Below are 16438 nucleotides of genomic sequence, written 5' to 3' on the forward strand. Positions count from 1 at the left end.
TAAATAGCATTTAGAATGGAACTACATTGTTTATGATGTGGTAATACCTAACCAAAACATTTGTTTACATACAAATTTCACTTCAGGCCAAAATATTGGTATGAAAAAAAATATTTTTAGCTATCGGTGATATTTTTATTCGTTACAGATATTATATCTAAGACTGCTCACAAAAATTCAGAACTGAAAAATGAAAAATAGTTTTACAAAAAAATACTTTTAATTAGTGTTAATATTAGAAAAAATTTACTATAACTAGAATTAATTGTACAGTAGGAAATACGTTTGTACATACTTACAGAGTATTAAAATGAGACCATCTTCTCACTACTAGTATAAGTCTATATCATAGATTTTCTTCAAAAAATTAAGAAAATCTTTGTCAAAAAAATAAAAATAATTATTTACAAATATATATATATATATTTATATATATATATATATATTTATATATATATATTTATATATATATTTATATATATATATTTATATATATATATAATATATATATACATTTGTCCCCGTCACTTCTAACATGTGTGTTTAGGGAAACAATGGGTGGACACTTTTTTTACATTTTGTGCAAAAATATCTTGTTTTTCTTCTTTTTCCACCTTGAACTGCACACAGAACAATTTCGTTCCTTAGAATTGGGCAATTTGTCAAGCGGTTCATCACCCGCGCGCTGCACTTGAACTGGCGCTTGGTCACCAAGCCACTCGGCTGCAAGTCCTTCAACCAATGCAATTGTAAAATCGAGCCTTGATGATACAGGATTGTCTGTGTTGTTTTTATATAAGATTATAAGTTTAAAATCATCTGTCCAAAAATGTGAAATGTCACCTTTAGCCAATATTTTAGTGTACGACGTTCGTTCAAATAACAGTATAGCATCTGGTCTGAAGTGTCTACGCCGCCCATAAAGGAATTATATTCACGTATGATAGATGGCTTACTAGTAATAAACACTTTATTCCCTTTTTTTCTTAGATTTTAATTCATTTTTGGCCTCAGCATTTGTTGACAAGAGAAGTACTTGTTTTTTGAGACTTTTCAATCGGCTGGCAACTAAAAGCATATTTCTTTTGCGACAGTATTTGGTTTCTCCTACATCAAATTTTTGTTTGAGGACAGGGGGTATTCCTTTTCTGTTTATTTGTAAAGTACCTGTCAGATGAGTCAGTTTTGAATACAAATCCTTGGCCAAAGGAAATGAGGTAAAAAAATTGTTTACGAATACGTGAAACCCTTTGTTCAAATAGTTTCCCATTTCTAATAATCTCATCACAACAGTGTAACCAAGTCCCTTGTTGATTCCTTCATTATTTCTATCAGTGTCCCTTTTACCTTTGTAGCAGAAAAAAGACAAACAATAATGTGTTACACTGTTGCATAGCAACCACAACTTCACCCCCCATTTATGGTGTTGCTTGTTGGGCATATACTGTAGCAGCTGCGTGTGATTTTTAGTACCCACTAAACTTTCGTCAATAGACAATTGTTTATTTGGCCTATAGTACCGTTTGAAAACATTGTTCGCGTGGTCAATAAGAGGAGCAAATCTAGCACAAGGGTCATATCTGGGCTCTTTTGGTAAAGGTAATGACCGGGTATCTACCATGTGGAAAAATGTCAAAATAGATTCAAATCTATTTCTAGAAAACATTTTGGCGAACCAGGGAGAATGCTGGGAAGACTTCGTATTCCAATACAACTCAATCGTAGGCTTTTTATTTAAACCCATGTTTATCATAACAGCTAGGAAAGCTTTTATCTCAACAAAGCTCACAGGCCTCCAAGATCGACTTCTACTGTGATTTCATAGTTTATGGATGTTTTGCTGAATAAAATTTCTAGCATACATATTTGTGTAGGTCACTAATATGTTCAAAAAAGACATAGGGAAAAAAGATCAAAATAAGAAATGGGAGGAGAATTTCGAGGAGGACAGTGTCTACAGCTGGGAATTTCATTGAAAACAAAAGAATTATTATGACCAGGGTCATTGTTCTCTACTATATTTTCCCATTCACCATTATCACTATCAGACTCACTACTTGAAACATGTGCTGGGCGGCGGGATCGGCCACGTTGCGGCGGCTTTGTCGTAGCTTGAGCTGGTGCAATTTGATCTTCATCCTCGGACAAAGAAATTACTGACCTATTTATAGACCTGTTTTTAGCTAAATTCCATTAACTGCTGGTGCTTGTGCTGGCAATAGGAATAAATGTGGGATCCAAATCAGTATCATCAGCTTCACTTTCACTTGCTTCAGATGACGAACTGTTACTCACATTGTTTACCTCACTATCACTAAGAAACTCATCCTCTACAATAATGTTTTGGATTGTGTTGTCACTCAACGGTGAACGACTCATCTCGCACAATTAAAAAGTTTACGAATATCTGAGAACACCTAACCTATCAAACAGAGGACAGAAGCGATCACAAAGAGACAGGCAGGTACACGTCAAAATGATGATTGATACTAGCGCATTTCTCGGACGAAACAGACTACTATAAACAAACAGCTGTGTCAAGGTCATTAGTACTACCAACATTAAAATTGATTACAGATAGTCTTATTTACTTCTCAAATAGTCCTAAACAGTTTAAACAGACTTTGCTAGTTAAAAAATAACTTTTAACCCTAGAAGTGTGTCCATGTTACCAAAGATAAAACTTCAGTCCATTTTTGACGTGTTGCAAGGGTTTTTTAAAAAATTCGTAAAAAATACTTAATATCAAGAAAACATATTGTTATATATCGTTTTTCTTCTCAGAAGTTGTACTATTTGAAATAGGAATAAACGTTTTGATATTGTTTGGTTTAGTATATATTTTCATGGAAATAATGAGAAATTGCAAAAAGTTTTATATGAAAATTTCAAGTTTGGACCTCTGTAAGGTATTGAAATATTACTGTAAGGTCAAAATGTTAAATGTATAAAATGTAGAGAATTTTATGCCAAATTAGAAAATATATTAAAAATTTCTATTAAACAAAAATTGTAATTTTGCCATTTTTTTTTACAAAAGCTAAAATGTACAAAAATGTACAAGGGTTTGGGTTTTTAATTTTTTTTCACCTCCAAATGTGACTATATATTTATATGAAAAACAGTTTTCTATTGTAAATTATACATGCTATTTGAAAACACTAAAAGTAAACAACAACAAAATAAACTGTTATTTTATTACAAGCTTGCAAAAAAAAAAATCTTTTGAAAAATGAAAATATTTTGTAACAAAATTCAGAAACAAGCTACAAATTTTCACTTATACTTTATGTTTATATAATTTTTGAATGTACCCTTAGTAAGTATGTTTGTTTGGCTAAAATAAATTATAAGATATGTTCAAATACTTTGAGAAGGAACTGAGTTATGACATTTTTTGTTAACAGTCTCACGTTGAAGAATTTACTCATAAAAAATAATCTGGTTTGCAATGTAATAAAAATATGAAAACATTTTTTTAATTTTTTTACTTGTTATATTATATTAGCACATAATGTTTGAAAGAAATACACTCAATAATTATTTAAATTGAGTAAAAAATAAATGTTGTGCGTCAAATATTGTAAAACCTTGCATTGTAAAATTTTTGACATTGTATAAACAATAGATATTATAGTTCAAAATAACAATTTTTTATAATGTTTTTGTCATTTCATATGCATTTATGCAGTAGAGTATTTGAACCTGAAAAAATAGAGACCTAAATTATGAAAATCTGTAAAAAAATAAGCTCGTGGTGAAATAAAATGGTCAACAATGGCCAACAGGGATGGGTTGGGTTGGTCTTGATGCGACGCCATGATTCATCTCTTTTGTTTCGCACTGCCGGAAACCTACTGAACTAAATTTACCGCTGAAAGATTGTACCGGTAGATCGTTTCTTTCACTTTACACTGTTTTTTTTAATTTTCTTCATTGACAATAAATAACTGTGTGAATGTTATTATACTAACCAGCATAAAATATGCTGGTTTACAACTTTAGAATTGTCCCTTTTTAGAATATTCATAGTAAATCAACTATTGATTCTAATGACTTTCTGTTTGCACTAGAAGAAAGAATATTTCATTCCGCGTCTATTGACATATGGCAGCACTGTTTGCAGGCAATACGTAACTTGCTGTGATTGGTTGAAAATGACGTATTTCTTTGACCCGGCCACCCGCGAAATTCAACTCAAATGATGACTTCCTCAGAAAACATTTCACCACGACCGTAATATTGATGTTAGAAAAAAACGTTCATATGAAAATTGTAGAGTGGAATCTCACAATTTCAATGATACCAAAAACATGGTGATTGTTTAAAGATAAATAATTATTTTTAATGAAAAACTGAACCGACATACAATATGCTGGTTCCGCACAACACACATAAATTACAACCGACATAAAATATGCTGGTTCCACACTTCTAGGGTTAAAAGATGTTTTTCTCGAACGGCTGATCGATCGGACGTTGGCGCTTTTCGCCCGGACCTCAGCGGTCCGATCGATCGAACGTTGGCGTTTTTCGACTAGACTTTGACGGTCCGATCAACCGGACGTTGGCGTCCAAAGGGTTAAAAATAAAAATTTGCATGAGTAAATTTTATCATGATTATTTCATTTTGTTGCCTAGCAACTGAAAATTGATAAAAAATTTCCACTTTGCTCTTTTGTAAAAATCTGTATAACAATTTTTATTTTTGAACACTGTATATTTTGTGTTAACAGCTAAGTTTCCTACAATTGGGCTATTTCGGACTGTATAAACAGCTTATATTTTATTATAATGCAAATCATTTTGTATAATATATTTTTCTCACATATCAAATACCACATACAATATATACTGTAAAATTAATATATCTCTATTCTTAACAAGAAATATGATACATAACACTTTATACATATACTATATGTAAGGCCCCGTGCTAGCTGGATGACAAGAGCGACGGGACCGACAAGCGCTTCAAGATACAAACACATGGTAACTAATGTGAGTGTCCTAGTTGAGCAGCAAGAGCGACTGACGCTATTGTCGGTCGTGTTACAAGCGCTTCAAGATACAAATACATGTTAACTAATGTGAGTGTCCTAGTTGAGCAGCAAGAGCGACTGACGCTATTGTCGGTCGTGCTACAAGCGCTTCAAGATAAAAATACATGTTAACTAATGTGAGTGTCGTAGCTGAGCAGCAAGAGCGACTGACGCTATTGTCGGTCGTGTTACAAGCGCTTCAAGATACAAATACATGTTAACTAATGTGAGTGTCGTAGCTGAGCAGCAAGAGCGACTGACGCTATTGTCGGTCGTGTTACAAGCGCTTCAAGATACAAATACATGTTAACTAATGTGAGTGTCCTAGTTGAGCAGCAAGAGCGACTGACGCTATTGTCGGTCGTGCTACAAGCGCTTCAAGATAAAAATACATGTTAACTAATGTGAGTGTCGTAGCTGAGCAGCAAGAGCGACTGACGCTATTGTCGGTCGTGTTACAAGCGCTTCAAGATACAAATACATGTTAACTAATGTGAGTGTCCTAGTTGAGCAGCAAGAGCGACTGACGCTATTGTCGGTCGTGTTACAAGCGCTTCAAGATAAAAATACATGTTAACTAATGTGAGTGTCGTAGCTGAGCAGCAAGAGCGACTGACGCTATTGTCGGTCGTGTTACAAGCGCTTCAAGATACAAATACATGTTAACTAATGTGAGTGTCGTAGCTGAGCAGCAAGAGCGACTGACGCTATTGTCGGTCAAGCAGCAAGAGCGACTGGTGCTATTGTCGGTCGCTCTACAAGCACTTCAATATACAAATCGTCATCTGTCTCAGTCTTTGTCAGATGACCTTTGGTGTGAGTTGTTTTGTGACCGCTCTGGTGATTTCCAGTGAATTATTCATATCAGAGGTGCAATAACACACCAGTTTATGGGATTTGGACAACGTAAACTACCAAAACAGGCTGATGAATGATCAATTGTGAGCTTCATTGGGAGAGGTAGTGAATTTACTAAGTTGGTTTTATTACAAATAAGATAAGATTGTATAGTTTGATGTGCGATTATCAGAGATAGGTGCGATTGACATGACATCAGGCAGAGGCAAACTCGGATAATAATGAAGCTATGGAAGTTAAAATATCAAAACATTTATAGCATGAATACAATTGGTATACTGCGAACAATTAATTTTACTGTAAAGTAAGATTCACTTTGATTTGCAAAAAATAAATATTTCTACATACCGGTTGCAAATGTTTATCGCTTGGTCGCCAGAATATTACTCATTTTTCAATTTTTCCCTTTGAATGTATGATGTAATAAACAAGACTGAGATTGTTATAACCTAAAAGAATGCTACTTAAAATCATTGTACACATTGTTTACTGTAAATTTTCGCATTTTTTAAACGCATTACCACTGCCGAAGAAAATTTTATGTACATTTCAAATCCACGCATACAATGGAATGACGATGGAATAACGAAGACCGATTTAAAAAAAAAAAAATCATACTTGATTTATTTTATACACACTTCAAACATAAGTGGTTACTTAACCCTTTGAACCCCAGACCAAAATATTGATGGTGGAAAAAACGTATCAAAATCATTTGACCTAAGAACTACCGAGAATCCCCGGAGCAGAAACAGCTGTTTTGCATACTGTTTGTAAAAAATTAATACTTTTGCTATTTTTTATGCTATTGTCTTGTATTACGCACCAAAATGTCCAGAATGAAATTGTATACACAGAAAAAGATTAGTCTGAAGTATAAAAAAATGTTTAACAGCATTAAAATAATTTTAAAATATATGTATATAGATTTTTAGGCAAAAAAATTGATTTTAAGATTTTTTAATTAAAAAATAAGAAATATTTTTACCATGGGCACCCACATTTTATTTTTCTAAAATTAGTTTTGTGTATGTACAAAAAAAATTATATTGATATCTCTAAAAATAAACTTTTTTTGAATTTTTATATAAAAGTATGCGACTTGTAAAAACCTCTAGGCGTACAACACAAAAATCACTGATATTACCTAAATAAATAAATTAGTAAATAAATAAATAAAAAAATTAGTATTTTAATAAAATACATATAAATATGTATTAATACTCATAAAATAAGTATTTTACGATTTCAAATAAATATGTATTAAACGCATATACCATGGCGACGATATTACGTCGCCCGGGGATTCTCGTAACTTCATTGGCGACGATACATCGTCGCCGCGGGGATCTTCGCATATCTTCTCGGCGACGATATTTCGTCGCCTGGGGTTCAAAGGGTTAAGGAATAGATTTATCAATTTACATGAAATCAAACCACAATTAATCTATTAATGGTTATATAAACAAGCTTTTCCAATGTCTGCACATTTTCTTGGTGCAGCACTACATTTTTCTGGTGCACGGAACATATTTTCGTAATAACCGTGCACAAGTGCCGTGCGTTCATGACATACCGCCTTGTTGTGCCACCCAGTGTAGGCACACATTTTGCCGCCAACAGCAGCGTCCGTCGATAGGATGGGGCCTAAGATTTTACACAAAATTTACAAAAATCAGTGCACACTTAAAAATTTCTGATGGACGCTTCCAGAGTTAAACTCCATCCTGGTTTCGGAAGAGAACCACCTTTTCCTGTGAAAATTAAAATGCACTCCCTGCCTTGTGTGATATTGTCCTAGTGCTTTACTACATTCAACAAGATCTCCAGTGTTATATTTTTTACATGATGCTTTAATATTGCCATTTGTTGTTCTTACTTCATTATTTATGCAAGACAACCAAATTATTCCTACTTAGCATATCTACAATCATAAATTGAGTATTATTTTTTGTTTAGCACATGTGAAACTTTGGGTGTAATTTTATTAGCTTCGTTTTTTACAACATTTGTTTGTGCAATAATTACACAAACGGTGAGTGCACCAAAATGGTTACTTGACATAAAAGAGATTTCAAACTTGACAAGACATTTTGTAATGTTTGATTTTCTCAAACAGAGAACAAGGTTTTATTGATTCCATTTTGAATTGTGGTTCACTTATATTTGTTTTAGTATGTATATGAGTAGATGTAGGCTGGCTTGTGTGATCTTAGACACCGTACTCCTAAGCTATTGATATTTGCAATTTGTTTTCAAGTACAGATTTTTTTTTCTTTATTTTGTATAACTGAGTAGTTGTGTGATATGGCTTTTGATTGTAATATTTAAAAACTTAGTCAAATACTTATCATGTGTTGTAGATCTGTAGTTATATTGTCATATGTAAATACTCTGACTTGTATATTTGTATGTATGTATGTATATATATATATATATATATATATACATTTATTAAATTTGTATAATTGGCAATAGCCTAATTTAATTTCAATAAACATTGAATCACAAAAAGTACTTGCTCCGCCGGGACTCGAACCCGGATCTCTCACTTGCCGGGTGAATGTGCTACCATTACACCACAGAGCCCTTACTTTTTACGATTCAATTATATTGTATTTGGCCGTATCTGTCACATATGCGTTTAAATAACCAAACTAACATATGATCGGAAGACCAAATACCTGTCAAATGACTTGTTTACATTTATTAAATTTGTATAATTGGCAATAGCCTAATTTAATTTCAATAAACATTGAATCACAAAAAGTACTTGCTCCGCCGGGACTCGAACCCGGATCTCTCACTTGCCGGGTGAATGTGCTACCATTACACCACAGAGCCCTTACTTTTTACGATTCAATTATATTGTATTTGGCCGTATCTGTCACATATGCGTTTAAATAACCAAACTAACATATGATCGGAAGACCAAATACCTGTCAAATGACTTGTTTACATTTATTAAATTTGTATAATTGTATAACACAATGTATATATATATATTTATAGTATAATTTCACCTCCTAAATTATAAAAGGTTATGAGCCCAGTAATCCCAACAATTTCTATTAACAGAGAGTCAGCATGGTTTTAGAAAGGAAGTTAACTACTACAAAAATTGTTGAATTGGTGGAATATAACCTAGACAACTTGGAGGAGGGCAATATCACTACAAGCATCTTCATAGACCTTAGTAAGGTTTTCGATTTTCTCAGCCATGGCCTTATATCAGCCAAACTGGAGTCACTTGGTATTCAAGGCATACTATTGAAATGGATCAATAGTTACTTGAGTGGACGAAGTCAACTGGTTGAAATAAAACAATTTAATAGAGGGATGACAAGTAACAAGAGTTTGACCTCCTACCAGTGACAAAGGGTGTATCTCAAGGGTCTGTTCTAGGGCCGGTTTTATTTGCATTATTTACAAATGACCTTCCAGCTTTCATTAATCAATTCAGTCATACAATAATGTATGCATATAACACAGTACTTCTCTGCAAATAAATGCTTGGAAATGTTAGAAATTAATGCTTTCATTGGCGTCAATGTAGTCCTTGTGTACTGTAACAACAACAACCTTGTTTACAATGAACAGATAACCAAAGCAGATGTCATTTGGTAGGAAGAAAGGGGACGTATCTGACATTCCTGGATGACAGTCTGTGACAGAATTTAAGTACCTTGGAGTTGTTATTGATGAAGATCTTTCTTGGCAAAGTCACATTAATACACTTTTCAACAGCTTAAGCAGTGCTTTGTTTGCAATTAGAAGAACAAAAGCAATCAGTACTGTAGAAGCAACTAGACCAGCATAGTATGCCCGTTTTAAAAGCCATATTAGGTATGGAATTATTGCTTGGGGTGCTTCAGCAAATAAGGATTTAGAACGTGTTACTACAAAATAAAGCAGTAAGAATAAAGGCCACCTTAAACGGGCGAGAAAGCTGCAGAGAGGTTTTCAAGTAATGGAGACTAATGACAGTTATACATTTATATATACTAATAGCCACAGTCTTAGCCACCTCCAAAAACCTTCAGCAAAATAGTAATTAACATACCTACAACTTCTGCCTCCCAACTCACACAAAGAAGCTGTTTTAGAAGAAACCTTCTTAAGCTGGTGCCAAGTTTTTCAATCGACTGCCTGAAGACATCAAGATTAACGACTCGAAGGTGCTGAAACATAGACTGTGAACTGGCTCCTGGACAGGCCAATCTACACCATCAATGAGTTCCTCAACTGGGAAACACTGAATTGACTAATTTAATTTAATTGTTGTATTCATGATTGTAATTTGTATTGATTGTTATAATGCTATTTGAAATATTAACGTTTTGGAAATAAATATTCTCTCTCTCTTTACCAGAAGCTGCATTTAGTCCATCTAATAAGCAAATTGAATGTTTTAAACGTCATAAAAAAGGACATTAAACTTCAGAATGTTTTTCAAGGCAACATTTTTTTTTTACCTGCGTAGTAAAATAAAAATTCTAAATGAATATAACTTTATAGATATATAAAACGTCGAATAAAGTCACATTTCAAAAGTAGATAACCCTGTAGAACAGCCCAATACACCAAAATGCAAGTTTAGAAATACCCTGTATATGAGTGTGGTCATATGTTGCAGATATCTGTCTCTGGTCTATAGAGAAGGCATTAAATGTAGATGCTGAGAGAGTTATTGTACTGAAGATGATTATTACCAATCTATAGAAGTGTGGTCATATGTTGCAGATATCTGTCTCTGGTCTATAGAGAAGGCATTAAATGTAGATGCTGAGAGAGTTATTGTACTGAAGATGATTATTACCAATCTATAGAAGTGTGGTCATATGTTGCAGATATCTGTCTCTGGTCTATAGAGAAGGCATTAAATGTAGATGCTGAGAGAGTTATTGTACTGAAGATGATTATTACCAATCTATAGAAGTGTGGTCATATGTTGCAGATGTTATCTCTGCTCTATAGAGAAGGCGTTAAATGTAGATGCTGAGAGAGTTATTGTACTGAAGATGATTATTACCAATCTATAGAAGTGTGGTCATATGTTGCAGATGTTATCTCTGCTCTACAGAGAAGGCGTTAAATGTAGATGCTGAGAGAGTTATTGTACTGAAGATGATTATTACCAATCTATAGAAGTGTGGTCATATGTTGCAGATGTTATCTCTGCTCTATAGAGAAGGCGTTAAATGTAGATGCTGAGAGAGTTATTGTACTGAAGATGATTATTACCAATCTATAGAAGTGTGGTCATATGTTGCAGATGTTATCTCTGCTCTACAGAGAAGGCGTTAAATGTAGATGCTGAGAGAGTTATTGTACTGAAGATGATTATTACCAATCTATAGAAGTGTGGTCATATGTTGCAGATGTTATCTCTGCTCTACAGAGAAGGCGTTAAATGTAGATGCTGAGAGAGTTATTGTACTGAAGATGATTATTACCAATCTATAGAAGTGTGGTCATATGTTGCAGATGTTATCTCTGCTCTATAGAGAAGGCGTTAAATGTAGATGCTGAGAGAGTTATTGTACTGAAGATGATTATTACCAATCTATACAAGTGTGGTCATATGTTGCAGATGTTATCTCTGCTCTATAGAGAAGGCGTTAAATGTAGATGCTGAGAGAGTTATTGTACTGAAGATGATTATTACCAATCTATACAAGTGTGTGTGGGGTCATTTGTTGCAGTTGTCCAGGGTACTCTACAGACAAGTCTCTACATGTAGATCCTGTGAAGGCTGCTGCAGAGAAGGCCTTGCAGGACGTTGCTGTCAATAATCCAGAATTGAAATTGCTTCATGATCCATCAAAAATTCTCCCTGACGCCAGTGATAGTATGATCGAGGGTGTACATTTTTATCAGGTATGCTCTGAACATTCTTGACATTAAGTTTTATTATTTGCTTGTTGTACCTAGGCTTTATATCAGCTCACTGCACTTTTTCATGCTTTATTACAGCAGACAACCTGTAGTGTACATAATATGATTGATTTGGTAGTGTAATTTGTTAAACACTACTTGCAACACCAATATAAAGTACTCTATTCACCCTATTTGAAAATGCATAGAATTCCATCAAATTTTACCCAATTTTCATACTTTTTTTAATCATTTTGGACCATCATCGATTAAAGACACAATTGTAGTCCACTGCATATACGTGTGCTGTTTTTTTCAACCTTAATATGTTAAAAAATGGATCTAATGAGCATAATGAAATATATTGTGTTTTCAAAAGTTATATACTTATATGATTATTTTTCAACATAATCACTATTTAAATTGAGGCATTTGTCAAATTGGGGTACAAGCTTTCCAATTTTGTCTTCATAGAACATTCGGGCCAATGTCTTGAGATGAGTTTCCATGGTGTTTCAAAGTGTGTTATCAGTTTTGAAGCTGTGCCCTCTGATTTTCATATATGAAAAGTAGATAAACTTATGTTTTGGCAAGATTGGGTCGGAGGAGCAGGACTTCCTCCTCCTCAGTCACACAGAATCTGAAGGGTGCCACATGACCAGCTGCCCTGCTGACATTCATATATTAGGAAAGTAGAGTAGCTTGTATTTTGGCAAGACTGGTTCAGAGGAGCAGGACTTCCTCCTCCTCAGTCACACAGAAACTGAAGGGTGCCACATGACCAGCTGCCCTGCTGACGTTCATATATTTGGAAAGTAGAGTAGCTTGTATTTTGGCAAGACTGGTTCAGAGGAACAGGACTTCCTCCTCCTCAGTCACACAGAATCTGAAGGGTGCCACATGACCAGCTGCCCTGCTGACGTTCATATATTAGGAAAGTAGAGTAGCTTGTATTTTGGCAAGACTGGTTCAGAGGAGCAGGACTTCCTCCTCCTCGGTCACACAGAAACTGAGGGGTGCCACATGACCAGCTGCCCTGCTGACGTTCATGAGTTAGAAAATGTAGATAAGCTTTATTTAAGGCTGATTTGTTTCAGAATTTGAATCCTGCTGTGGTTTTGAATCCTGATATGGTTTTGAATCCTGGTGTGGTTATGGCCGGTATGCGCAGGATGCACGAGGCATCACTGGCACTGCCAGTGCATGTTAATCAAGTAGAACCCATTCGTTCGATGCGCCTACAAGAGGTGCATAGACGTACAGTCAACTCACCTAGACAGTTTCAAGTGAGGCCGGTCCAATGGTTCAATCACATTGTTCAGCTCAATCCCAGTGATCGGGACAGGGCTGAATTTGTACATCTCTTTGGTAAGCTGATAAAAATCCAATTTTAGATGATTCTCTAAAACTGTACTTTTAACGTTATTGTATATCCTTGTAATATTGGGATATATATATAATGTAACAGTAATTGTTTTTGAATTGGAACTAATTAATTCACATGTACAAACCCAACTCTCTGAACAGTTCATTAAAATTACGCTGGAATTTTCTATGTGCTTCTACAAGGCACATCTGATTTTAAAAAAATTGTATTTCTAATCAAATGTAGGATGGTTTAACCCTTACGATCCCAACGTCCTAATTTTAGGACGTGGGGTACAATTGCGTTTGATCTCAACGTCCTAATTTTAGGACGTGAGGTACATTTGCGTTTGATCCCAACGTCCTTCTTTTAGGACGTCCAGTAAAATATTTTTTTTAAATAGATTTTAAATGAAAAACCTTTGTTCCATATGTCAAAATATTCGTAAAGAACCGTTTTACAAAGTTATAGTAACTTAGCACATGAACAAACTTGTAAGTAACTTTGACATACAAGAACAAAGACCCCCCTAGACCAGATTTTGACTTTGGTGGTGACGAAGAAAAGCAAGGTGGAGGTAACAATTTTTTGGAAAAACTGCCAAATAATATGCAAAGAAACTGTTGTGAATGTAGTGCAGCAAGTACCAAAGGTGGTGGCAAAAGAAAAAAGTCATTGTACATTTGTTCTTAGTGTAAGAAAGGTTTACATACCAAGTGCTTTCCTATTCACAAGTGTTAGTACAAATTCTACGTGGTGCCTTTTTATTATTTTTATATATTTATTATTCAATATCTTTTGTTCAACTATAATAAAACTTTGTAATTTAATTATTCTAAACTTTTATATTATTACAAGAATTGATTTAGATAAAAACCCATTTGGATATTCATAACTAAATGATAGGACAAATATATTGCAAAAAAACATTTTTGGCACATTTGACATTAAAAAAAATATATTTTTTGTGCAGTTATTTGTGGTTCAAATGCAATAAAACTTTGTATTTTTATTCATTATAAAGTGTTGTTATAAAATATAATTCTGGATTTTGGGTACATATTTTTTTGGATACTGGCAACTACAGGATAACACAAATTTTTGAAAAAGTTTTTTTTGGTAAGTAACATTTTTTCAAAAAAAGATTTTTCTGCGTGTATATATATATTTTGATTAATGCATGTGATAGAGAGTAATGTAAGAGTTAATTTAAAAAAGATTTATACAATTCCAGCTATAAATAAAACTTTTATGCAGTTTTTAGTAAAGTCTTACATTTTCACAAAACGAGGCCTGGGACTGGGTCAGATGCACCAGTGCTAGGCGCCGGGACTCAGGCAGATACAGCGCGAAAAATGCCTGGGATCGAAAGGGTTAAAATAAATTAACAAATTAGAAGTAAAAATTTCTGTGAATGAATATAAATGCAATAATACAATAAAAATCCCTCCCTACTTCTACTAAAAAGCTATGAAATTTAATTCGTACAATTATTATATATCTCGTACAATATGCTTTTAAAAAATAACATAGTATTTTTATTTTATTTATTTCTAAAAATAATCAAAACCAATATTTCCACGGAAACCAAAAACTTCTTGTACTAAAATATTAAAAACAAACTTCAAAAAAGATTTTGGCTTTAATGACATTCTTTTTTATTTTTGTCATGACTTTATTTATAAGCTAACATCAAATATAAAATTTATTAAAATAGCATGAAAGATTAGAAATCTACAAATAAAACTGTACGTGACAAAAGATAAACCAAATCTGCCTATTTCAATTTTGAACCCTAGATCATAACATGTCGATGACTTTTTTTTATAATATTATCAATTTTCTGAATGGAAAGTCTGTTTATTTCAGTATTAATCGAAAAGGAGGTTTCATAACATAACATTCTGACATTTCACTCGCCTGGATACGTTCGTAAATAATAAATTTTCACTGTTAATCTGTTTACGACATTAACCGTGCATTACAAGTGGTAAAAGCCTATATCTACGTTATTTCTTGGCAGATTTTTATGTTTTATTAAGCGTCAAAATTTTTGTAATTAAATTAAACACCTTGTATTATTCTTTAAAAATGTGAGAATACTATTGATTTTTATGGTAGTAAGCTTTAAAAACTTCATCTATCCACCATTTTGAAACGTGATATGATAATAAAATATTATGTTTTATCTTGATGTAAGACTGCAAGAAATATAACTGTGCCAAATTCGAGTTTCTCATCTGTAGTGGTTTCTGAAACAATCAATAAAAACTCAAAAACACAGACAGATGGTAAACGGAAAGAGATAGACCATTGGTAGCATTTAGTTCTTAGTTCATCTTGGTCCATGTCCTGATGTTTGTGTAGACATTTTTGTTATATCCTGTATAAGCTAACCAAACCCCCTAGTATCTAGAAATGATTAACATAGTAGATGTAGTCCAAAAAGTTAAGTTATTGTCTACTTTTGCATTATAATGTAATGTTTGTTCATTTTTAGTATTTTCATATATCTGTTAAAAAAAAATTAATAGGTTTGTGGGAATGTAAACTTATCGAATTAAAATGAGTAAAGTATTAATTTAATATGTGCGATAATTAATTATGGAAATATTAGAATACATTTCAATCAAAATTTACCTGTCAGATACAACAGATGATAGTATTACTTGTGTGCTAACTCTGCTGTTTTTACATTTTTAGCAAATCCACAACCTAGAGTTCCTGAAGACATTCCTGAACCAAATGTTGGCAATCCGCCAAACCAATAGCTGTGGTCCAGGTAAACTTTAGATTTATATGTATAATCTTATAGCTTGGGTAGTAATCAATCTTTAGGCCTAAAAAAGTTACTTAATTTGCTCAAATCTTCTAATCTTCACCTAACCAATTTGAGCATTCATTCAAAAATTGGTCAGTTAAAAATTTGAGATCATGATTTTGCGTGGATAAATATTAGGAATTTTCAATAGGGATTACTAGGGCTGTTTGCTTTAGGTTGCAAAGTGTAAATAGTTTTATTTGTAAATAATAACTTATTTAGTAATGCTCAATATGGTTTCTTATCCGGTACGTCTACGATGGATGCTGTTGAAAAAGTTGTCTATAGAAGACTTGATGTTTTTGAAAACAAGTCCATTTTAGCTTTAACCTTTACCAAAGCTTTTGCTATGATTTACCATAATGTACTTTTATACAAGTTGTTCATGTACAGAGCTTGGTCTTTTGAAATCTAATTTGGAAAACCGTACCCAAGTTGTTGTACTTGGTAACTAGGAACCTGTCATCAGATCTG

The 16438-nt window shown here is 33.4% G+C and overlaps 1 protein-coding gene across 1 annotated transcript in view; it reads left to right on the forward strand.

Annotated features, from left to right (window-relative positions):
* LOC124361340 (E3 ubiquitin-protein ligase RNF216-like) overlaps nucleotides 1–16438 on the forward strand; it is a 63729-nt gene that overhangs the window by 44004 nt on the left and 3287 nt on the right. Inside the window, exons 10-12 of the mRNA XM_046815390.1 lie at nucleotides 11606–11780; nucleotides 12875–13145; nucleotides 15847–15925. Coding sequence (XP_046671346.1) covers nucleotides 11606–11780; nucleotides 12875–13145; nucleotides 15847–15914 — 514 coding nt within the window. The 3' untranslated portion in view covers nucleotides 15915–15925. The remainder of the gene's footprint in view (nucleotides 1–11605; nucleotides 11781–12874; nucleotides 13146–15846; nucleotides 15926–16438) is intronic.

This window comes from Homalodisca vitripennis, chromosome 4 (genome assembly GCF_021130785.1).
Source record: "Homalodisca vitripennis isolate AUS2020 chromosome 4, UT_GWSS_2.1, whole genome shotgun sequence".
Lineage (NCBI taxonomy): Eukaryota > Metazoa > Arthropoda > Insecta > Hemiptera > Cicadellidae > Homalodisca > Homalodisca vitripennis.